Consider the following 25,930-nt stretch of genomic DNA (forward strand, 5'->3'; position numbering starts at 1 on the left):
CCTTATAGCATCAACTTTATCTGCATGACCACTTGGCTCTCCAAATGCACTACCATAGTGAAACCTACCACATGAAACCCCAGCTTTTCCGCCTAAAAGTTCAATCATCTTCCCCACTGTCATTCGACTGCAACAACCAGTCAATAACAATTAGCGCAAGTAGCACAAATCAAAGCACAACTCAAAATGATAAAAGAAAAGTGCATAAATAATGATAACAAGTACTACGTCTACAACCATCACCCTCTTCTTATCGTTAATTCAATTTTCGTCGGGAAAAAAAGGGAGTATAATGCAAATCACGTGTACTAAGAAAAAAAAAAAAAAGCAAGATCATGCTAAAACAACAAACATACAGGTGGGAGAAACTAAATTGACAGATTACAAGCTGGAGAAAGAGAAGGAGAAGAACGTGTGGGTCGCCCATGCAGGGTCTGGGTATTTTAGAAGAGGAAGAAGATTGAGGCTACGTGTGGCATTGTATTAGCTACACGTCAAAAAGCCATTTGAAAATATCTTAACCGTTTTTTGCATTTGGTAAAATAAATTTAAATTAAATCCGTTAAAATTACTTTTAAAAACACGTTAATTTCATGTGCACTTTAAAAGCAGTATACTTTTAGCTTTTAGATTCTCCTAAAATCAGGTAGAATTTTTAATTAATATTTAGTTTTCAATTTTATACTTTAAAAAGAAGATTTATTTTATATATTTATCTATTTCTCACCTAATCAAATCTATTTTCTATTTTTCATGAGTTAAATGTAACATTTTTTAAAAAAGGTATACCATATTCATTTTTTTTTAAATAAAGCTATTTTCCTTAATATTTAAAAATTAATCTACAACAAACAAAATTTATCATACTAAACAATTATTTAAAATTTTAAATTACAAACAAATTTTAAAAAAATGGTTATAAGTCTATTTTAGTTATTATATCTAAAATATGATGTTTTTGTATTTATTTACTAAATAATCTAACCTACTTTTTCAAGTTTAAGCTGAAATTTACAAAACACTCTTCTTTTCACAACTGATTTTTCTAACAGCACAATTGCCAACAATTATTTTAAAAGCTACAACAATCCTAAACGGAGCCTGAATCGAATGAGTGTGCAGGCCGCTTGATGTGGGGCGTGGGTCTGGGTATTTTAGACTTTTCATTTAGGCTGGAGGAGTTTTTAGTTTTACCCTTTTTATAATTCTTCTTGGGCTTCTTTTTGGGCTTTGTTATATACGTAAATAAGTTTACCCATTTTACCACTTTTAAAATCAAGCCCTATTATATATTGAAATCTTTTCCATTTTCTGATAAAAAAATGCTTTCCCCTCTCTCCTCTCCCTCCCTAGCCTTCTCCCTCACCGATCCTAACCTCCTCACCGACCTCCTCCCTCACCGATGCTAAACATCTCCGATCAGTCACATTGCTTCTTTTCTTCCCTACTCTACATATTTTCCGGTGCCTTCCCAACTGATACTTACCTCAGACTCAGATCTCATGGAAGTGAAAAGCTGCAACATAGGAGAACACTTCTTTTGTATGTGGAAAGTGTTCAATGGAATATACATAGAAGATATGGAAAAAAGACAAAAGATTCTATTCTTTTCTCCAATGATACAATGGCTAGATGAAAGCCTAAAACAATTATTGAACGGACCAACGTTTGAATTCTTCCTTCTAAAGGAAAGAGTCGATCAAAGTGTCATCCATCTTTCCAAATTTCGTGACAACAGAGGATGGTTTGTGAAATGCGCGGTCTGGTCGTGGACGGGAGGAAGAAAAAACATTCACATCCCTTATGGTGATGGAACATCCGGATGGCAAAACTTCAATACTATGGTAAGTGGCTTCATAAAAGACTCTCTTTTCCCCTAGCCCTCATCAGAACCTTCCCAGATTACATCCCCTGTTTCGGACGACGGAAAATAGAGCCTTCAACATCGATGAGATAAAAGAAGCTCCACGAAAAAAGGAAATAGTTATAGTAGAACAAGTTTCGCAGATGTAGTGAAAAAAAGAGAATATATCTCACAGCCTACCTCAGACTCGATGATGATACATCACAAGCAAGCCTTTTGGGTTCGGAAAAGCCAAGAGGTATTCGAAGAAGATTTTAATCAGTTATGGACCATTTCCAAGCTCTTTGCATTTAATGAGTGGAAGGAGATAGAAAAAAGTTTGATTCAAGCCTTTTATACACCTATTATCATCAATCCCCTGTTTGAAGACAAAGCTTTAGTCAAATTAAACTAAGAAAATTTGGAAGATCTGATAGAAGCCCCTGGAAAGTGGCAATCAATAGGGCCTTATCATCTTTTATTTGAAAGATGGAACAAAGAAAAGCACCGCAGACCTACAGTTGTGAAAGGATTTGGGGGTTGGATCTCAATAAACAACCTACCTTTGGACTATTGGTGTAGAGCCACGTTTGAAGCAATTGAAGCATATTTCGAAGGTCGTCCATTGGTGTAGAGCCACATTTGAAGCAATTGGAGCATACTTCGGAGGTCTTGAAAGCGTAGGAGGTGACACTCTTAATCTTATCAATTGTGCGGAAGCAAGAATAAAAGAAGAAATATTTGTAGGTTCATGCCAGCAACCATAGAAATTAAAGATGAAAAGTGTGGAAATATCTTTTTGAATTTTGGTGATATAAAGTGTGGTGAGTCTTTCAAAAATCTCAAGGGCGATCTTCTTCTTAACCAATTCTCCAATCCAATTGATTTATGTCGAATCCATCAAGCCATGAAAGATGAAGGGGCAGTAATTGAAGAGCTTGGATCAGATTGGTCTTTTCTTCTTTCCTCAGACTCCAAGCCGAAGGATGCAAGAAATATATATGCAGCCTTAATGAGATATCTCGATCAAAATCAAAAAAGTTTGAAGCGCCATCCTCATTCAGCCTGCAAGAAAATACCAGAAGAATACGAAGAGTCACACCAAGATCCTCAGGCTGTTTTGTTTAACTCAGAAATTTGCGAAGAAGAATGCCAAGAGTCACCTCTGCAAAGGAAAAAGATTACAAACCATCTCCCTTCACAGAAGAACACGAGTGTGTCAGCAGAAATCAAAGAGTCTCCTCTCTTTTTACAGCAAAAGAAACCTTTGAATCAGCCGGTTGGTGAGCATTTAGTCGAAGAATTTGAACGGCCACAATTATTGAGGAAAGAGAAAGAACCAGTGGATTTAATGCTCAACGTTTCCCCCCCTCTTACAGCGGAAAAGTTTAAAAAAAATAGCTCTCCCTCAGTTATTATGAGCCATCACACTCTCTCTCTTCCAATTGAAAAGTCGAGCTCCATCATCTCAGTTACAGCAGGGGAAAAACCAATAAAGTTTATTCCTTCTACAGCCAACCCTTCTCAACTCACGACCCTTTAGCAACCGAAAGAATTTAATAACATTGAGGCTACTTCGATCAATGAAAAATGCTCACACCTCTTCAAACCTTTCCCCAATCATTTTGTGCGAAGACATAAATCACATATCAAATCGTGGTCCTCCATCTCAAATTCTGATTTAATTGAGGATTATTGCATAAGGCTTCAACTCCCAGAAATCAACTCAAAAAGGTCGGTTTTTCGTTCTACTAATTGGTCTCCCCTTAATCATCCATCTTTCAAGGATTCAGATCCAAATATCTCTCTTTTGCAAGGATCTCCACTTCATGAAATCTCTCATGACTTCGAAGATGTATCAATAACAAGTGTAAGCAGTGAAGAACTTGAAAAAGACATCTAGGAAATTGACCAAACATCAGCAGACGACTTAATTGACAGTGGGGATGCTTTAAAATTTCATCATCATTTATCAAAACTTGCATACCTCAGGAGTTCAATTCATTGATTGAAGAGTGTGAACTTACTCTGGGTTAACCAATTGTCCGGAATTCACAGAAAGCAATAATGAAGATTATTTCATGGAACATCAGAGGGCTTGGTGACAGAAATAAAAGGTTGGCAATGGAGCTCTAAAGAAGTTGGCAATGGACTCTTGAAAAAAATAAATCCTGACATAGTACTTCTCCAAGAAACAAAAAGAAACAACTTCGATCTACCTTTTATAAAAAGCTTATGGAGCTCTAAAGAAGTTGGCTGGGCTTTTGTGGAAGCTTCGGGTAGGGCAGGAGGTATTTTATCAATGTGGGATGAAGGCAAAATTTCAGTTTCAGAGATTTCCAAAACATCATACTCTTTGACCTTAAAATGTCAAACAATTTGTAGAAAAAGCTGTTGGATAACAAACGTGTACGGACCGAATTGCTATAGAGAAAGGGATAGCCTATGGTCTGAATTATCTTCCATTTTAGATTCTTGTGATCTTCCATGGTGCCTTGGAGGAGACTTTAATTGCATCCGAAGAAGACAAGAAAGATTCCCAATAGGAAGATCATCAAGAGAAATAAGAAACTTCAATAATTTCATTAGAGAGTCAAATCTACTTGAAATTCGTATGTCCAATGGAAAATTCTCTTGGTCAAGAGAAGGAGTAGTGATATCAAGATCCCTCATCGACAGATTCTTTGTTTCTCAAAATTGGGATAATTCTTTGAAGACTCAAGAGTGTCAAGACAAGCTCAAACTATTTCAGATCCCTTCCCTCTTCTTTTTGAAGTTGGTGTTTTTGAGTGGGGTCCCTCCCCATTTAGATTCTGTAACAACTCGCTAAAAAATAAGGAATGTTGTCGAATAATTGAAAACTCTTTGTTGATAAAAGTGCAGCAGGATTGGGCTGGTTTTGCGTTATGTTTCAGACTAAGGAGGGTAAAACAAAGTGTTAAAAGGTGGCTGGCAGAGCACGAAAAAGACCAGAAAATCAGAGAAGAATCTCTGCTGAAAGGAATCAAGGAAAAAGACCGGGAAAATTGTACGGATGACCCAATTTTAGGGTCCAAAATGTCAAATGACCCATTTTTAAAAAATAATGTCAATTGACCCTCTGCTTACGCCATCACGGGATTAGATTACAAAAAAGCCCCTCTAGTCTATAGCGCTCAAACTCAACGGTCGTCCCACTCCGCTCAAAATTAGGGAAAACAAATTGTTGTACGTGCAAGTGTCGCATCTCGCTCTGCAAAACCATCACTGTCGTAATCGAAGTTCTCTACTACCGTAATCGAAGTTCTCTACTGGGTTAGTGAATTTAATTTTTGTCTTCCATGTTGTGTTGCGGCTGTTTAGGTTGTTCTTGTTTGATCGGTCTTTTATTTTGGGTTTCGATGTGTTCTGCATTGGTTGAGGACGAAGAAGATATAGTTAGATGACAAGTTAATGGACGAGTTTTGCGAAAGCGAGATGTAATAGAGCGATTCGAGCTAAAGCGAGATGTGCTAGAACGATTCGAGCAAAAGCGAGAAGTGCTAGAGAGATTCGAGCAAAAGTGAGATGTTCTAGAGCGAGATGTGCTAGAGTGAGATGAGCTAGAGTGAGATGAGCGAGAGCGAGATGAGCGAGATGAACGAGATGAGCGAGATGAACGAGATGAGCGAGAGATAGCGAGAGATAGCGAGATGAGCGAGACTTTTACAGTATATTTTGTTAGCGATTTTTTAGTACGGACCTGTTAACTGATAAATTGAATGTTCATTGAACAATGCAGGAGTAATTTAAGATGTCGAAATCTTTGAAAATTCATAAAGTTGATAGGTTTCTCGGGCAAGTAACTTGTCTGGCCCATGTTGCCAATGCAAACAAGATTGTAAAGCCACAGCTCACTGAAAGGCAGTTAGAGATGTTCAAGAGAATAGTTTTTGGTCGATTCCTGGACATTGAACTTGTATTCGACAACCCTCTAATCCACCATATGTTATTGAGGGAAGTGAAGAACTCAGGAATGGACTCAATCAGTTTCTTTGTTAGAGGAAAGGTCGTTATATTTCCGAAGGACAACTTTTTGTTGATCATTGGTTTGTGGCGGTCTCCTACGCGAGTTGGACGGAGTGAGGAGTCCTCACACGAACTTTTTATCAAGTATTTTGGTAGTCGGTTGGCCTCAGACGCATTCCACTTGCATTTGCTTGAAGAAGAATACAAAGAATTAGTATTTGAAAATGATGATGATGCAGTGAAAATTACCCTAGCTACACAGAGGTTGCAATGATGGGTATGCTGGATCATACCCTATTTGACGATGTTGAGGACATAGACTACTACAACTCTCTTGATTGGGGTACAATCATTTGGCAAAGGACACTCGACTCCCTGAAGACTGCACTTAAAGACAAGGTTGGTCTATACAAGGAGAAGGTGAGGGGAAATAAAAATTATGTTGTGAAGTACTCGCTCCGTGGATTTTCTCAAACATTCCAGGTAGATGTTCCTTAACCTAACTTTATCTTTGGTTTAACATTAACATAGTTATAAATTTGAGTTGTTTGGATTTAGGTGTGGACGTACGAGATTCTTTCATCAATAGCAGGAAACGTTGCCACTCGAAAGAGTAAGGTAGCGATTCCTCGTATATTACGGTGGTCATGCTCCCACTCGGTGTCATCCAAACACTCGAGAGAGACATTTTTTAGTCTGAAAATGTAAGTGTAATCTATGTAGCCACAGTATGTTTATTCAGTAGTTAAATGTACACTAACCATCTTACTGGGTTCCTTAATGCAGACAAAAGTCAAAGAGGGTCTTGTCATGTCCAAGGTTGAGAAGGAGTTTCGGGATGCCCCAATTGATAGACGGGTGGTAAGACAACCACACTCTGACACCGAGAGTTCAGGGAGCTCTAGTAGTCCAAATCGCGGTGGTTCAGATAATAATGGTTCAGAAGGTAGGGAAGGTGAGCAGGAGGGTAATTCAAAAGGTGGAGCGAGGGATGAAGAATATGATGGGGAGCAAAACATCCACCAGCCTACTTACACTCCCAGTGAGGATATGTTTCTTTCATAATGTGCAAGTGGTTGGTGACGTACGTCCTGAGTTTGAGGAGTGTTCTATCCCGGAGGATTCGGGCCGCAAGGAGGGAGCCAATTTTGAACCTGATGTATATGCCTACCTGCAGAGCATCGACAGCTTAATATCGAGCTTGGATGCCTAGGTATCGAACCTAGAGACAGACGTGAGAGACATGAAAGGCCAATTGTCAACTATTTTGTCTCTATTACAGTCGATGAAAGGTTCAACGATGCCGACGAGGTCTCCCACTCCACAGGATGCCACTATGTCCCCCATCCCGACTGTACGTAGGTCACCTACCCCAACTCCACCTCCACCTAGGTCACCTACACCATCTCTACCTAAGTCACCTACCCCACCTCCACCTAAGTCACCTATCGCACCTCCACTGATCCCACCTCCACCTTCATCAGTACAGCTCGATATCACGACCTCTTCTAACATCCTACATCTCGATTCACAAGTATGATCATTATGTGATTCGAAAATTTCTTTCTTCATATTTTTTATTCAACACGTTCAGCATTTTGTTATATTTCTATAGGTTATGGTCGAGAGTAGAAAAACAACATGTGAGAGGAAGGCCTTGATAAGTACACACCTCCCATTGAACCAAAGAAGAAAATAACACAAGAGAAGGAAGTTAGGGTTCAACTTCCTTTGAATCGTCCAAATATTAAGTACCTTCTCCCTGGGGTACCTACGATGCAGTTTAAAGCGACGATCCAATACTCCTTGGAGCATGAGGTTCCAGCGGCTACATTGAAGGAAATGGTGAACTGGATTGCCGATGAGAACACAGACAACGAGGTTCGAGAAAATGCAGTTCAGCCATTATTCAAAACCTTTTTCCAGGAGTTGATTGAACCAAGTTCATAGGTTGAGTGTGACGTAAGTTTACGATCCTTGTCCTTTTTACCAAGTACATACAGTTATAAACCCTCTCCTAACGTATATCTTGTTCTGGATACAGACCCTAAATATCATTTTGAGTTCATGAAAGAAAAATTCTATAGGCGACCAAACACATGTATGGCTCGCTTCACCATCCTGCTAATTGGAATAACGGTAACCATTTACTACACTTTTGAATAGGAATACATTGGTTGACTATTATGTGTTTTAATGTTCTTTGCGTTGTGTAAAGTCATCTAAATTCTCGAGATGGGGTCTACAAACATATCAAGAATAAGTCGACCTTGGAAGCTGCCATAGCATGGGCGGATGAGACGTTACCGGATTATGTCATGGGTAAATTTGATGTCAAGTGGTCAGATGTGGACTTCGTATACATGGCAACAAACATTGATCAGCATTGGATGTTGGTAGCATTCGATCTGAATAGAGGCTGGTTGTTCGTATTTGATTCACTGCCTTCCATGACATCGAAGAAGAAGCTAGAGTTTTTCCTTGAACCGTTGACTTATACTCTACCTTCGCTTCTTCACTACTATGACCTGAAACGTTCGAAGTCGAACATCGAAACATCTCAATGGAAGATAGCCCGACCTACCTCTACGAATACACAACACAAGTCGTTAGATTGTGGAATTTTTGTTGTAAAATTATTAGAACATTTAGTGATGACCGACTATAGGATGCAATTGGCATGTCAATAGTGGACGAACACTCCATATTATTGACGTACATGTATATTATGTATATTATTGATGTAATTTAGCTTTTACTAACATGTTATTTAAATTGTTAGTGTAGAACTACCATGAATACAGAAGATTCATTCATGAATAGCGAACAAGTTAAATTAAACTTAGATAAGCGAGACATCTGAAGGGATTCATTAAGCCAACAAGTTAAATTAAATTATAAGTAATCAAAATTTAATTTAAGTTTAATTTAAGTAATCAAACTTTAAAAGGGATTAAATTAATTTAAATTAAACTTATAAAACGGATTAAATTGTTAGTATAGAACTACCATGAATATAGAAGAAGATTCATTCATGAATAGCCAACAAGTTAAATTAAACTTAGATAAGCAAGACATCTGAAGGGATTCATTGCCAACAAGTTAAATTAAAAGCGAGATGAGCGACAGCGAGATGCGTGAGGGCGAGATGAGCAAGAGCGAGATATCTGAAGAGATTCATGAATAGACAAACTCTAGTAATCAAACTCATAAACGAGACATTAGAAGTTTCCAGAATGACAAGTGGTACATAAAAAATTACAGTTTTGAGGATTAAAGTGGCACATAGAATGTTATAGTTACATAGATAAGTGGCATTTAGACAATTACAAAGACAAGTGGCATATAGACAACTACAATCGACCGACATTTGAATCATTTGTATTAAAGTCAATGGGTCGTCCGGTCGTCAACGGTTCACTGCAATTTTGCTGATTATGCCCGTAGTTCCCACACCTACCACATTTTATTTGTCTGCGTTATTCTCCTCTTGATGGTATTCTTTGTACTCTTCGCCGCCCAACCTGTACCACTCTTCTAAGAGGTGCAATATGCTTTTCCACTTATCCCGGAGGTCTCTTCCATTCAGATATGTGACCGAGTGGATTTACAAGCTCGCATAAGCAGCCATGAGGGAGTCAACGCTATAGAATGGACTGCACAAACCATGGATGGGGATGTTTCTTTCTCGAGCAGCCACAATCGCATGCGAACATGGGATACCGAGTGAGTCAAATTCCTTACATGTGCATTCCTTCGTATGGAGGTTCACAATACCGTCCAATCGATTGTCCCGCACATGGATCCTATAACAATCAATCGGCTCAACTCGATATCGTCTGCCTTCATCACACTCAGTTGCTAATCGATTTTTACAGTAGTCCGAGTGTGACGTTCAAGATGCCCAATAATTTCTCCGTTCATAAAACCATGACTAGATGAGGCCTCGAACGTGTTCCAACAAACACATTATGCGCAGCTGTCGATATTCTTTGGTCAATGAATTGAAACACTCTGCACTATTGAACGTCATGTTATCGTATCTTCGTTCTGTTTGGTAAACATGCACCCACCTTTCAAGACCAATATCCTCCAAATATCTCGATACTGCACCATTTCGAAGAGTACGTAATTGGTCCCAGTGTGCTTGGAACTCTGACATGCGAAATGCCCTGACTGCATCCTTGAACATCCCAACAATCGTGTTGTCCTTAAAGTTCGAAATATATTATTTTCTAGGTGGTAGGTGCACAATCCATGAAATGCTGTGGGAAAAACTACACGAATGGCATTGCCAATAGATACCGCTCCCAAGTTAGGGGTTTCTCCAATGGCCACTTCAAGTTCGACATAAACCACTTCCAAGCTTGATCGATTCATTGGGCACTATGGCATATGCTAGTGGGTAAACATGGTTGTTACCATCCATGGAGACGCCGACCAACATGGTCCCTTTGTATTTTTCTTTCAAATGCGATCCATCAACAATTATCACCGGCCGACAACATGAAAAACCTCTAATACAAGGTCCTAATGCCATAAACATGTACTTGAAATAGACATCATTTTCAAGTTCAATTTCAAACCTTGTACCTGGATTCTCCATCTTTAATGCTTCACCATATGCATGTAGAACAGTGTAAGACTCTTCTGGAGTACCCCTGGCGAGAGCATAAGCCGTTTCCCTTGCACACCACGCCTTATCGTAACTTATATTTACGCCGTACTCTCTCCTCATATCCTCGACAATGTGACGAGGTTTATAAACACGTCCTATTCCTGTAAACTTGTCTTTGATTAGTTCACCAACTACCGTAGTCGTTGCTTGTCTATGGTCATGATTTAAAATTCCAATAGAACATATGTGCGACCGCATATACTTCGTGATCTTAAATATGTCACACCCTAGAATTTTAACCGCACGAAGGCTCCACTTACAATTATCCTCTATACATTTAACAGTGAACAAAGACTTAGTTGACTTCCTTACCTTATATTCAAAATTATTGTTTATGCACAGAATAGACAATCTCATTTTTAAATCACTCTTACTCAAAAAAATTTGACCAACTTTAACATCTGTCTCGGATGAAGAGGTGCCAGGCATAATCAATTCCCCTCTACGACATGAAGAACATGGAATTCAATCCTCCTGATCTCTCAATAACAGCCACTGCAGGTCTATGCACCTTTGAAGGACCACAGTCCATAGAATTTAATCCTTCTGATCTCTCATTATCAACCATGAAAAGACCACGCTCTTCTGAAGGACCACAATCCATAAAATTCAAGCCTATTGATCTCTCATTACCAGGCACAGGTCTGTTACATTGAGTTTCTCTTTCCAAGTCCACTGCACGAATGTTGTCATTGTCTATTGATAATGTTGATGGTTGAGTGTTCATAGACAATGGGATATCACCCTCTTCTCGATTAAGTTCATATGATGCCTCGTATTTTCTATCTACACCTATACGATCATCACTTATATTCACATTTTCGTCATGGTATGATTTTAGTGTTACATATATCTGAATTGTAGAAAGATCGTCCCGGCAAAGAACAAAATCACCATCACCATCATTTCGTATGTAGTGTGGAGGGGCTTCAAAGTCAAACTTATATTTAACTCTCATAACAACATCAAACTCTGAGCAACTTACATTTGCAATCCTGTAAACGTGAGCTTTAAGTTCTTCATACTTCAAGGTTATAGGCACAACAATTCCTATTAGCTCGCCTCCAACATACAAATTTTGGTTCTCATCCCAATGACCTCCATATCGAATTAGTACACACTTTCGTGTCATCCTACAAAGCAAGAGAACATTTTTTATTAAGCAGATAGTAATACACATGGATCTCTCTCGTTGTCACTCCCACGCCTCTCGCTCTCGCACTTCTCGCTGTCGCTCAAGCCCACTCTCTCGCTGTCGCTCAACGTCGCTCTCTCCACCTTTCTCTTTGTCCCTCTTTCTCACACCCTTTTCGTTATGTTATTTTACAATGTCTATACATACCTGTTTTGAGACCACGTTTCTACAAATACCAATGAGACCAAGTTCAAGAAAAGTTGGTTCCATTCTGAAACCCCGTTCTGAAAACTCCGTTTGGTTCAGAAAAAATCCGCTCTGGAAAACCTTGTTCAATAAATCTCCGTTCAACAAAATGAAAGTTCAAATGAAGTTTAGATTTTAAAAAATACACCATTTTTGTGCTAAAGATTTTAAGTTGTAGACAGATTTCGTGAAAATTGTCAAATCAATCGTACAGTGACAAATACTCACATCACGATGGAAGATGAACAGACAGCGAGAGCGAGATTAGGGAAGCGAGAGCGAAAGGGTTATCAGAGGCACTTTTTGTAATCTCATCTCGTGATGACGTAAGCAAAGGGTCAATTGACAATATTTTTTATAAATGGGTCATTTGACATTTTGGACTCTAAAATTGGGTCATCTGTACAATTTTCCCAAAAAGACCTCCAAGCCGATAGCCTTGAGAACTTTTTAGCAGAAGAAGATGTGAGAGTATCTTTAAAGGCTGACTTATCATCTCCTTACCAAGCAGAGGAAAAAGACCTAATTCAAAAAAGTAAGCTGAATTGGCTACTTTTGGGGGATGAGAATACTATTTTCTTTCATCGTATCCTTGCAGCTAAAAGAAGGAAAAATCTTATTGCTGAATTATTCAACGAACAAGGATTGCCAACCAAATTTTTCAAAGAAATAGAAACAATCATATTGGATTTCTTTTCCAATTTATACACAATGCACGGGTACTCGTTCAATACCTTTGAATATGGCTTGGTCAAGAGTTTCAGCGGAAGGTAATACTCATTTGATTGCAAAATTCAACATAGCAGAGATTAAAGCTGCTATTCAAGCCTTAGGAAAAAAATAAGACTCCTTGATCAGATGGTTTCACAGTGGAATTTATTCTTCATTTCTGGAACTTGTTGAAGGATGGATTTAAAGATGTCTTCGAGGAATTCTATCACAGCGGTAAGCTCAACTCATGTATTAAGGAGAATTTTATTTGCTTAATTAAAAAGGAGGAAGCAGTCTTGATTAAAGATTTTCGACCTTAGGCATCTACTATTTTTTATAAGATAATAGCTAAGGTGCTTGCGGAAAGGCTCAAAAAGTGATCATGCCAAGCCTAATAAATTCAACACAAAGTGCCTTCATAGAAGGAAGGCAAATTCTTGACCCAATTCTTATAGCAAATGAGGTTGTAGAGGAGTATAGAGTCAAAAAGAAACAAGGATGGATATTAAAACTTGATTTGGAAAAAGCCTTTGATAGAGCTGATTGGGAGTTTCTTGAAAAAATTCTCCATGAAAAAGGCTTCCATCCAAAATGGATCTCATGGATTATGGGTTGTATATCCAATCCTAAATTCTCCATATTCACAATGGAAGGCCTAGAGGAAGAATTATGGCAACAAGAGGAATTAGACAAGGAGACCCCCTCTCTCCTTTTCTTTTTCTTTTAGTTAGTGAAGTTCTTTCAGCCTTGGTTAACAGAATTCATGAAAAAGGATTGTTGGAAGGATTTGTGGTAGGAAAGGATAATATCCATATATCAATTCTTTAATTTGCAGATGACACCCTCTTATTTTGTAGAAACGATGATGGAATGTTAGAGATTCTCCGAAAAACTCTTGCCTTATTCGAATGGTGCTCCGGTCAGAAAATAAATTGAGAAAAATCAGCCATATGTGGAATCAATATTGAAGATTCCAAGCAAGAAGCTATGGCCTCAAGGTTAGGTTGTAAATCTTTGCAGCTGCCTTTTTTATATCTAGGTCTTCCATTGGGCGGATATCCAAAAAAATTAGACTTTTGGTAGGCGGTGATTGAAAATTTCGGAGTAAACTTGACAAATGGAGAAGGTATAACCTCTCAAGAGGCGGTAGGGCAACTTTATGCAATTCAGTTCTTTCAAATTTACCAACCTATTATATGTCTTCCTTTTTAATGCTAGAAAAGGTTATTTCCTCTATAGAAAGAATTATGAGAAATTTCTTTTGGGAAGGACATAAAGAAGGGAAGCTAAATCATTTGGTAAAATGGGAAGTTGTCTAAAAAAAAATAGAGGATGGTGGTCTGGCTCTAGGAGGCTTAAAAAGAAGAAATTTGGCACTTCTTGCCAAATGGGGGTGGCGATTTATCCAAGAGAACTCCTCTCTATGGACACAAGTTATTAAGAGTATTCATGGCAGAAATTTTGGTGAATGGCACATTTCTGGAAAGACATTTTGCAGTCTTCGTAGCCCTTGGAACAGCATCTCAAAAATTTGGTGGAAAGTAGAAGCCTTGGCAGTCTTCAAACTGGGAAATGGAAGCAGAATAGCCTTCTGGCATGACTCTTGGACTGGTAACATACCCCTTAAACTCAGTTTTCCCTCTTATGCTTCCAACCAAAATGGATCTATTTCGGATCATTGGAATTCTCAAACCCTCTCATGATCTCTACCCTTTAGAAGGCTATTAAAAGAAGAAGAAATACCAGATTTTCAGAATTTGCTCTTCTTGATTTCCAACATAAAGGCTTCAATCAGACCTAACTCTTGATCTTGGTCTTTAGAAGCAAGTGGCTCATTCACGGTAAAATCTTTGTCTAACCATCTTGCTTTGGCCTCACCTCTTAACACTCACCTTTTAAAAGCCCTATGGAAGACCAATAGCCCTCGAAGAGTGAATATTACGGTTTGGATCATGCTTTTTGGAACCCTAAACAGCGCCTCAGTTCTGTGCAACACAAGCTGCCCTCCCATTTTCTTTCTCCTAATCAGTGTGTTTTATGTAAATCAGCAGGAGAAGATTTACAACACTTGTTCTTTGACTGTTTCTTCGCCAGAAATTGTTGGCTAGTCCTCTTTAAAACCTTCAACATCAGCTGGGCTTTCGACATTACTTTTAGAAATAATGTTCAGCAGCTGCTCACTGGTCCTATCCTCAAAAAAGCCTCAAATCTGATTTGTTGCAATGCAGTAAAAGCACTATTAGTTGAAATTTGGTTCGAAAGAAATCAAAGAATCTTTCAAGATAGAGAACACACTTGGTTCTCCCGTTACGAGGCTTCTAAACTTAATGCTTCTCAATGGTGTTCTCTTTCTAAGCATTTTGCAGCATACTCCCTTCAGGACTTATGTTTAAATTGGCAAGCCTTCATCCTCCCGGGTTGATTATGTTTTAAAGAGAAGGGGCACTACTGTCCAACCTTGAAGACTTAAGTAGTTAGGCTTATTTTCTTTGTATTCAATCCTCTTGTAAGTTCCATCTTTTCCATTTTGTTTGAGTTATATGGATGTGATGAGGACGCTAAGGGGGTGTCAACCTAGTTGAGATGCCCAAGTGCATCTCCTGATCCTGTGTCTTGTATCGCTCCTTTTTAAGTACACAACTCTTGTACATTTTTTTATGCATTAATAAAAAGTATGGGTTCCTTTTCAAAAAAAAAATCTTTTCCATTTTCTTTTCTATTTTCTTCTCTATTTTATTTTTCTTGATTGTAAAACATTTTTCTTTCTTATTTTTATTTTTCTTTTATTAATATATATTGAAATCTTCTCCGTTTTATTATTTTTAAATTTCCAACTTAATACGCTCAAACATATTTCATATTTCTAATTTTCAATATATATAAATTAAACTTTTCACCATATATATTTGTATATTATTTTAATTTAATTTTTTATTTCTAAGATTCATTCTTTGCTTATATATTTAGGTGCATAATTATATAAATCTTTCTAGTACTTCTGTAATTAATATTACTTTAGATATCATGTATCAATGCATTTAAATTGCATTTATATGAAGGTTAAATTATAAGTTTAAACCCTGAGTTTTGAAAGTAGTGACTGATGCGTGTATATATATATATATATATATATAAATCAATTTAGACTCTTACAAGTCTCTTTAAAATGTCTAATAGATCTATAAACTTTCAATTTTATATTTAATAGATCTCATAAGTATAAAAATTGTTTAAAAATTAATCATTTTATTAGACAAAAAAATATTAGTCTAATTGAACTTTAAATATTCAATTTTGTAGTTAGTAGATATATTAACTTATTAGACACAAAGTTAAATTTAATGTTTAATAATTCTCAAAAAAAAAATATAACATTTAGTTTTACATTTTTTAATATTTTGTGAATATATTAGACACAAAAATCGAAAAGTTAAGGACCTACTAGGCATTTTTAAAAACTTAAGGACTATATATAGGCATGAATCTAGAAGTTTATGTGCCATATTTTTATCCTTGTATAAATTTGTTCCCCCATGACAGCAAGTTTTGGATCTGCCAAGAGGTTTAGGTCTATTGCATTAGGGAGAAAAGAAATTAACAGTAAGCAATATGCATTACCTCGGGAATCCATGAGGATTCATAATTAGATCCGGACAAATTCCACGTTCTGAAAATGGGAAATCTTCTTGCTGGACAATTGTGCCGCATACACCTTTTTGTCCATGTCTGCTACTGAACTTATCACCAAGCTGAGAGAAAAAACATTCAAATTAATTTATAAAAAGAAATTTCCATGAATGAGATATTGTTACTCAAGGTGATCCTCTACATAAATAATGCCCACCTCTGGTCTACGGGTCTGGCGAATCAAGAATTTGATACATAAACAGTCATTCTTATCTGTAGAAAGAGCCACTCTATCAACCACCGTCGGCTCTCCTTCAGAACCTTTAAATATTTGTCTGCAAGGCCTATATGCACTGATAACAAAAAAAAGGGAGGAGTAAGAACAAATAACCTCAGTGGGACCTATCAAAAACATCTTTGAACTGCAACTGACCTATCTGGTATTCCTGGTAAGGGCGACCCTTTCGTGATGATGGGGGATTGTTTGTTGACATAAACGTCATTTGGTCTAATTATCTCTCCCGGTGCAGCAAGTCCATCATCATCTAATATCTACAGAAATCAAAGAACGGATAAACGTTCAAGTCTTACAGTGCAATTGATTATGTCAACTTCAGGCCTAAAAGAGAATATGTTGAGAATTCCATAAAAAAATTTAAAGTGTAAAATTCTCTCAAGATTTCAGTTCCATTGCCCAAAAAATGTTGTACTCGATCAATTTGGTATAGGACTAGATAAAGAAACAATCGATTACATGATAAATATTTATCAATATTCATGCCTTCTACTGCTACAAATAGCAGTACTTATTCTTCAACATGTATTTCTTTTTTCTTTTTTTTTTTTTTAACAAGAAACAAACTCCCATTGGGAGTGGGGAAAAAACCTTGCCTTCTAAAAATACATGAAGATTACAAAAAATACCTCCAATTAAGAAAGAATTTATTTGCAAAATAACTATTTAACACCAGAAAGATGCTTTGTATTTAGCTACATATCCATTCTCTCACATCAAGGCTTAGATTCCATAAAATAGATTTAGGAAACTCAGGTTAAAAAAGAATTCAATTTCATTCGGTTGTCAAAAGACTTACAATGCAAGGATATATCTAGTAAATCACTATGGAAACAAATTTTCTGAGAACAAAATGGAACCAGTCCATTGGAAAGTAAAAGACATGTAAAAATTAGAATATTGCATCAATTTTCCAAATAGATCAGCAAGCTTAACAAATTTTGACCAACTTAGTCACCTCAATTTTGACCAACTTAGTCACTCCAATTTTGACCAACTTAGAACAACGATTGAAAACACAACCAAATAAAGATTATTCATGAAAATAAATAAACATTAAAGAAAAATTCTGTAAAGTGCAATAAACTCTTGACCCATTATCCTTCCACTGATATGTTATTTATCCACTAGAACTTAAAGATTACCAGCCCTGAAAATGTACCCATCATACTTGGACGGATAAAGTGAGTCGAAAGATCCAGAAAGTTAGTTCAATGCCTTCAAATCCTTAACATTTTACTTGTCATCATTTGTTCACCGAAAAACACCACGAAGACTATAATTTCCTTAACATCCAGGTTCACAAGGACAAATCAATGGTGGAGCACAAATTACACTCCAATATTGATCTACTTGCAGTTGTCCTCGGATCAACTATAATCAAGTTGTTCTTATTAAAAAAAAATTGAAAAAAAAAAAGGAAAAGAAAAGGCTTTGTAGTCAAGTTATGGATAATTGTGAAACTTCCAATCTATTTCAAATCAAGATTGCATGAACTGATGAGCAATATCCAAATTGCAGCAAAGGAACATTCACCGTTGATGAATGCAGGGGAAAAAAAGAAAAAGAGTAACGTACAAGAAACTTTTTCAGTCTGAATAACAGCATGTACGCTGAACTCAGGAGTAGAGGCCAAATATTGAAAGATGCGTTGCATTCTATCGGTGGTCATTCCACTGACGTAACCCGTAAAGTAAAGTTCAGTGACTGGGAGATATGGTTACACACTTAAGTGAGAAGGCTTGGTTAGAAAGAGATAATGGGGAGGTTACTATTACTTATCATATGGTCGAACAATGAATTACCAGAAATAGTTGAATGGAAACAATAACCATTCACAGAAGCATACACAATAAGCCATATAATTCCAGTAAAAGAAGCTATGAATATGTGATCTGTTACCTGCATATTTCCTGTAAAATCTTCATTTCTATTCGGCCTTACTATCCTGTCAGCAGTGTTGTTTTCATACTTCTGGTTGACAGAAGAATATCTGCACATTACAGAACATAAGTGGTTATAAAGAACATTCTTCTTGTTGCAATCTAACCCATTGATGACATAGTCCAAACAAAATAGGTAGCAAGTAGCTTTAACATGCAGCAAATATAACTTTAAGCTCCGAAGTAAATTTTCATACTTTTTAAAAACAATACAACGACCAAAACCACGATCAAGTGACGATTTATTCATGACGATCGCATCCTCTATATCATAGCCACTGTAACTCATGACGGCAACAGTTGCATTCTGGCCTGCTCCAAGCTTGTCATATCCAACCTGAGAGCAAAGTAATTAATTGTGCACCCATAACGTTTGAAGCTCAAAAATATACATCATACCAACCAGCTCAATTGTCCTGGTTGTTAACAAGGGTCTCTGGGGATACACCAGCAAGTAAAGTAATGTGTCCATCCGTCTTAACTGCAAGATACAACAATATTCTCAAAACTACTTAAGAAAACACCTTGTTCAACGTGGGAGCCTTTCAAGTAACATAAACCTATAAATTCTAGAACATGAAAAGAACTGAGATGATGTATTCTAGTTTAATTGAAAATGAAAAGAAGGGTGATGATGTATTCTAGTTCAAGTGTTTTATTATTTTGGCTTGCTGTGATTTTTAGTTACTGTTTTGTAACTTTTGATTTGTTTTCCAAACCAACCATGTGTGGCTTTTGGTTCTTTAGTCTTAGAATGTTTCCAGGATAGGTCAGTATATAAAGTCTTTCCTTTAGTTAATGATCAGATTTAGAGGTATTTTCATTCAGAGCTTCTTTCCAAATCTTGGACACATTAATTTTAGTATCAGAGCAAAATCTTCGGACCTTGACGGTTGGGAATCTTGCAGCAAATACCAGCCAGGTTAAAGGCGATGACACCCAACTTGTTCCACCAGAAGGATTTTCTCCCAAAACCGTGACTGAGGCTTGCTGATGTTGGAGGGTGCCATGGGAGAAATCAGAAACAGCATTGCCACTATCCAGACGTTGATGGAGACTTTGGCTAGGCAAATTGAGTTGATGACTGTGAAACAACCACCACAACAACTAGATAATAGAAGAAATGAGAGCAAGAAATCAAATCCAAGGAGAGCAAAGACATGCAAGAAATCAAGATTTTTTATCAGAGAAGTTCATCTCCATGGAATTCCTAAGTCCACTGTTTCTGACCAAGATGTAAAGTTCCTTGGTTATTTTTGGAACTCTTTGGCAGAAGAAAACCATTAAAAAAAAAAAATCCTCTTTGGCGGAAGTTTAATACCAGCTTAAATTTTAGCAGAACTAATCACCTCCAAACTGCCGGTCAACCTGAAGTGACAAATAGAGTTTTGGGAAATTTAATTCACTGTCTGGAGATAAACCGAAGCAATGGGACCTCACCTTACCTCACTGAGTTCACGTACAACCAAATGTGCAATTGGCGTAGGGAAGTCCCCATTTGAGGTTGTTTACACCAAACCCCCTCACCTGAATGTTGTGATGTAGGATATTTTAGTCAAATTATGTAATTTTTCCAATTGTATTAATTTACAATTTTGTTTTAGTTTAGATGTGAAAACAACTTCCCCTCTGGGTCTATTAAAAGGGGGCTTAGGTTTAGATTTAGTTAGGTAGTTAGGCGTGTAACAACCCTTTCTCTTTGGGTCTATTTAAAGGGATCTTTAATCTTCATTTAACACATTAATAATACTTCTACTCTACATGATTTCTCCAGGATTTTGGTCTACTTCATGTTGACTTATCTAATATCCCATCTTCTTTTGATTTTAGCTTGAAAGCTGAATCAAAGGCTGATAGAACCGCAGCTTTACACAAGGAGGTCACAGATCATTTAACTCAAATGACAGCTTCTTACAAAGGGAAGGTTGATGCCCATCATCGGTTCAAGGAATTCAAAGAAGGAGATCTTGTCATGATTCATCTTTCCAAATCATGGTCCGTGTCAGCACAGATAACAAGCTAAAGCCTCGGAAGCTCAGTCCTTTTTGGGTTCTCATGTATTATGGAGATAATGCCTATAAGGTGGAGCTACCGGATGATTTCCGAATCTGCCCAGTTTTCAATATTGCTGATTTATCTGAGTATTTCCCTCAGATGCCTTTTCACTTAGTTCCTAACTCAAGGATGAGTTTCATTCTTGTTGGTCGGAGGGAATCTGATTTATTCATGTTTAAGTGTTTTATTATTTTGGCTTGCTGTAATTTTTAGTTACTGTATTGTAACTTTTGATCTGATTTTCAAACCAGCCGTATGTAGCATTGGTTCTTTAGTCTTCCAGGATAGGTCAGTATATAAACTGCCTTTCCTTTAGTTAATAATCAGATTTAGAGGTATTTTCATTCGGAGCTTCTTTCCAAATCTTGAACACATCATGCAAAGTCTTGAAAGAGAATTCATGCAAATTGTTCTCGAGTTTCCAGTTAGAAATGGCTAGGTTCTCAAAATACTGACAAAAGACTTCTTCAAGAAAATTTTTGCTTGTTTTATTTTGTTAATTCTATAAAATTAGAAACAAACTTACCCCATAACGGGATCCAGCAACTGCGAACCACACAACTTAATTTATTTGTTCCAGCAAGAATTTAAAATCAATTATAATCATGCTAGATATATTAACGATTTTTACCTAGTTTAAAACCACAACCAATTCATAGGATCGGTGGTTATTCTTACTATTCTCTGTAAATATCAAGTAATTTCAGGAGAATTAGGTTTGAATGAGGCCAAAAAATTCTTCACTTTCACAAAGGAATTTAGTAGCACCAAGAAGCTACTACCCTACCACTTAAGCAGGGGAAAAAAAAAAAAAAAAAAAAAAAGAAGAAGAAGAGCTGAAGCTTGCAATCAATGATCCAAAAAAGATACTTGCCTGATTGTATGCAATATTTCCCATGGCTTGCTTTCCCATAGCGCACTATGAATAAGAATATAGTTAATTAAAGACACTTAAATAATTAATAGGTAGGGAGAAAAACATGGAGGTTTAAAAAACAAACCTGATACGTGTTTCTAGGTGACTGGTTATGATGAGGATATGGAATTAGCCCAGCTACAACACCTAAAATGGTAAAGGGCTCTATCTCGATATGGGTTGTTTCAGGTGTAGCTTCTCCTTCATATAAAGCAATCTGAAAAAGTATGCACTCAGTATACTTTTATTGATCAAATAACACATCGCAACCAAAGAACATCAGACAATTCAGTTATGAGTATACCAAAGCATTATTCTCCTCATTCACATCAAGATACTCAATTAAACCATCCCGTAAAAAATCATCAAATGTACGAACTCCATCCTGTGGAAAAAATAAATAAAAAGAAGTGGACAAAAAATATTTTCATTTCCAATCTGAAGGTAAAAATTGATACAAAAAGAAGGAACACTTTAAGCACTGGTAACTAAATGTAACTAAGTGCACATACCGATAACTCTTTCATATGGTATTCTTTAATCCTAGATACACCTTTGTCAGCAATGACAAGTGGACGGCAAACTCGTCCTCCATCAGAAGCAATGTATACACAGTGCTGATGCAAGTTAGTCAAACAGGCTTAATCGTCCACAGATGTAATAAATAACAGGCAACAAAGATTGACATTTAAAATGAAGAAGGAAACCATAAGCCTAGCCAAGTAGGAACATGGTCTCGTGAAACTAGTGTCTCAATTGTGTGTAAACATGAATACGTGGGAAGTCACATTTCCACTGAAGAAAATGCAACTTTTTCAGCTTCTTCACCAGAATTCTAACCAAACTTTTTTATAAACAAAGCAAATTTCAAAACAATATGATTGATACATAGAGCATAATACCCATGCTCAGGGCTTAAGGCATTTAAAATGAAAGATGTTGCTTGAATTCCTTCAGCAGAATGGGTTAAAGTGACTGCAACAATACATGTATAAATTAAAACTTTATGCTAAAAACGACTGCATACTGTTATTCTAAAGTGCTGAATACTATGCTAAGGTATTGTAACATAAGAACAAACCTAGAGTAGCTGGCACATTGAGCATAGGGGAACACGAGCAGAAAAGAAACTCACCTGCTTCTCATTCACAAAGACACTGACAAACTCGCCAATTTTTCCAGCTCTCCTCAGCATTCTCATACCAGTAGCAAAATACTAAATAGAAGCAGATAAGGTGTGAACAAGATGAAAATATGATCAACAAACATGTTACAAATAAATTTACAATCACACATGGTACGTAAGCTATAAAAAATAATAATAATAAAAAACAAAAAATATCTCCACCTGTGGCCTCCGATGCTTCCCAAGAATCCGTCCATTAAAAATAACAAGAAAGGAATTTGGTGTGTGTAGCTCTTCTGCAGAAAGAAGCTCCAAGTCTTCGACACCCAAACAATAGCACTATTGATACGGAAATTTACAATTCAAAATTATATCAAATATTGGGACGTTGATGCAAACTTGACCGTACAAAAAGGTATTGATCACTCAACGTTTTAATATCTTATAATATTATTTTAAAAAAATTAAAAAAGACCAAGAAAAAAACCCAAAAAGAACCAAAATTGATTGCAAAATTCTCCAATCAGTACTAATTACAAAAGGTCCATAATAATTCAAAGGAAAATAGAAACGACTTCCCACAGAAGCCTTGAAGTGAGTAAACCTATAAGACTCGGTTAAGAAGAATTGTTAAGAAGTCTGTGTTCCTGCCCCCATCCAAGCTTTCCACCAAATATCTTTACAACTTTTCCACAAGATTCTAATATTATGGTAGAAGTGATGCCCTATGATATTTTCCAAATACCAAGCAAGGATGAAAATATTGATATCATGTCAATATCAATAACTCAAATTTACGAATATCTTGACATATATTCAAGAGAAAGTCATAGATATCACCTCAATAAAACTCTAACTATAGCTTGTTCAAGTCAAACGTGTGCTCTAATAAAAAAATAAAGTATTGATAAATGTCGGTAAATGAACAAAAATTAGATAGATAGATCATAGATCCATTGACAGATAAACATGTTAGAACAAACAAATTCATTATTCAGTAATAATAAACAAAACATTAATCACTTAAATAATTTGATATTATCGTATAGAAAGAGAGAAATACGTGTGTGATTACATCAATGAGATAACAAAAGATAAAAAAAACTAATGCTGTAACATAATCAAAAGTCTAAATGATGATAAATTATACAAAATTATTATATGACTGTATTATAATATTATTATATAAATTTAGTTTAAATACAAAACGTTTGAACTACTGTCTTCTCGATTCTACTGGCCCAACTCAGAAAAGATGTTCAAAATTTTGTTAAAAGATGCTTTATTTGTCATACGGCCAAAGTGTCTTCCACTAATGCAAGCCTATATACCCCTTTACCAACTCCAACTTCTATTTGGGAGGACCATGCCATGGACTTTGTCCTTGGACTGCCAAAAACCCAAAGAGGACACGCTTCGTAATGGTTATTGTTGAGAAGTTTAGTAAAATGGTACATTTTCTTGCTTGTAAGAAATAACATGATGCTGTCCATATTGCTAATCTTTTTTTCAGAGAAGTTGTACGCCTCCATGGAGGTCCAAAAACAATAGTATCTGATAGAGATGTCAAATTTCTCAGCCACTTTTGGAAACTTTGCAGAGAAAATTCCATAATTCTCTGAAATATAGATCCATAAGTCACCCACAAACTAATGGACAAACAGATGTCACAAACCGATCTTTGAGAAACTTAATACAATGCCTTAGTGGAGAACATCCAAGACAATGGGACCTGGTACTTGCACAAGCTCAATTCGCTTTTAATTTCATGAAGAATAGATCGACAGGGAAGTGTCCCTTTGAAATTGTTTATATTAAACTTCCTTCTTTAACTATAGATCTTGCTCAACTCCCTTCTTCTTTTGATGCAAACAGTGATGCTGAAGAAATGGTAGAAAAAATCATTAAACTACATCAAGACGTCCAAGCCAACATCGAATGTGCCAACACATCATACAAAAAAGCGGCAGATCAACATAGACAGTTCCAACAATTCCATGAAGGCAACCTAGTGATGGTTCACCTTCGAAAGAGCAGATTCCCAGCCGGCACCTACAACAAACTAAAGAATGGGAAACTTGGCCCTTTCAAAGTCCTTCAAGCATATGGTCCAAATGCCTATCGTTCAGACTTACTACCGGACTTACACATCAACCCAGTGTTCAACGTAGCAAACTTACATCCTTATCATGCTCTAGATAACTTTCAGTTAGTTACTTGAACTCCATCTTGGATATGATGAAGGTGCTAAGGGGGTGCCAACCTAGTTGAGATACCCAAGTGCACCTACTGATCCTTTAGGATTTTATTTACAACATAGTTGACATACCATTTGAACTTGAGGATGAGTTTCTTGTAAAGGGGGAGGAATATGATGCATCACTTGTACTTAGGATTTTAAGAATTAATTAACCGGTTACTTGCTTATAACCGGTCAAAGATTAGTTGATAACCAATAAAAGTTAATTAGTTAGAATAAATTGTAACCCTTACCTATAAATAAGGGATGAACCTTTCATTTGAATAAGATTTTACAATTGATTCATAAAACTCCTCTGGTTTACACACCAAAGAGTAATAAAAATATACATATATTTATATTAGGAAAATGCAAAAATTAGAGAGAGAAAAATTAGAAAATATAAAGTAAATGAACAAACAAATTTAAGTGGGAAAAGGAGAGATGGGTGGCAAGTTACGTGAAAGGGAAAGGAAGAGAGGGGAGAGAGAGGAGCAAAAAGAATGGAGAATATGAGATTTGTGAGGTGTGACAAGAAATTAAAAAAGAGCATACTTACATTAGGAAAATGCAGAAAAATAGAGAAATACATTTTTTATTTTTTTAAAGGAAGAAACAATTTCATTGATTGATGTAATAAACGGTGTAAAAACTGCTTTGGTGATTACAACAAAACCCTCTAATTGAAGATTAAATATGATAAATTATATTGGATAAAAAGGTGTTTAGATTTGCACAAAAAAGAAACAGTAAAGAAAACATATGCCAGAAAATGATACAGATGGAGAAAGTGTCCCTAAAAAGATGACCATTACCCTGGTCTCAAAGATGCCAGAAAAAAGCTTGAGTGAAGGCCAATCAAAGAGTTTTTTTTTTTTTTTTTCCATGAGCCACCATATCGAATGAATAAAGGCTTCTTGTCCATCCAAAAGCAAGGGGATGAAGCCCTTTCTTTGGCTCGATTCTTCAAACTGTAATTGCTTTCCTAATTCCCAGATGTCCGAGGCGACATTAATAAACAAGGTCGTTGACTCGAACGAACTCAATTTTGTCCTGTACAATTTTCTGATTGTTTTGGGCACACCAGAAAATATTTGCAATTTTGGCCACACTTAAATTTCTGGTTTGC

At 36.5% G+C, this 25,930-nt stretch overlaps 1 protein-coding gene across 3 annotated transcripts in view; it reads right to left on the reverse strand.

Annotated features, from left to right (window-relative positions):
* The window catches only part of NRPC2 (nuclear RNA polymerase C2), a 71,931-nt gene that overhangs the window by 13,351 nt on the left and 32,650 nt on the right, over window positions 1-25,930 (reverse strand). For 2 of the 3 annotated variants that reach the window (XM_039047984.2, XM_039047985.2), the window contains 13 exons: window positions 22,785-22,901; window positions 22,572-22,652; window positions 21,949-22,053; window positions 21,741-21,821; window positions 21,522-21,653; window positions 21,395-21,439; window positions 18,869-18,946; window positions 18,663-18,802; window positions 18,425-18,515; window positions 16,661-16,779; window positions 16,445-16,580; window positions 16,219-16,349; window positions 2-127 (listed from right to left, as the gene is read on the reverse strand). In XM_039047984.2, the coding sequence (XP_038903912.1) occupies window positions 2-127; window positions 16,219-16,349; window positions 16,445-16,580; window positions 16,661-16,779; window positions 18,425-18,515; window positions 18,663-18,802; window positions 18,869-18,946; window positions 21,395-21,439; window positions 21,522-21,653; window positions 21,741-21,821; window positions 21,949-22,053; window positions 22,572-22,652; window positions 22,785-22,901 (1,382 nt within the window). Of the gene's footprint in view, window position 1; window positions 128-8,137; window positions 8,417-16,218; window positions 16,350-16,444; window positions 16,581-16,660; window positions 16,780-18,424; window positions 18,516-18,662; window positions 18,803-18,868; window positions 18,947-21,394; window positions 21,440-21,521; window positions 21,654-21,740; window positions 21,822-21,948; window positions 22,054-22,571; window positions 22,653-22,784; window positions 22,902-25,930 lie in introns of all 3 variants that reach the window. The other variant, XR_016524556.1, reaches the window with a different exon arrangement.

The sequence above is a fragment of the Benincasa hispida genome, chromosome 11, assembly GCF_027475165.1.
Source record: "Benincasa hispida cultivar pf3 chromosome 11, pf3_genome.v1.1, whole genome shotgun sequence".
Classification (NCBI taxonomy): Eukaryota; Viridiplantae; Streptophyta; class Magnoliopsida; order Cucurbitales; family Cucurbitaceae; genus Benincasa; species Benincasa hispida.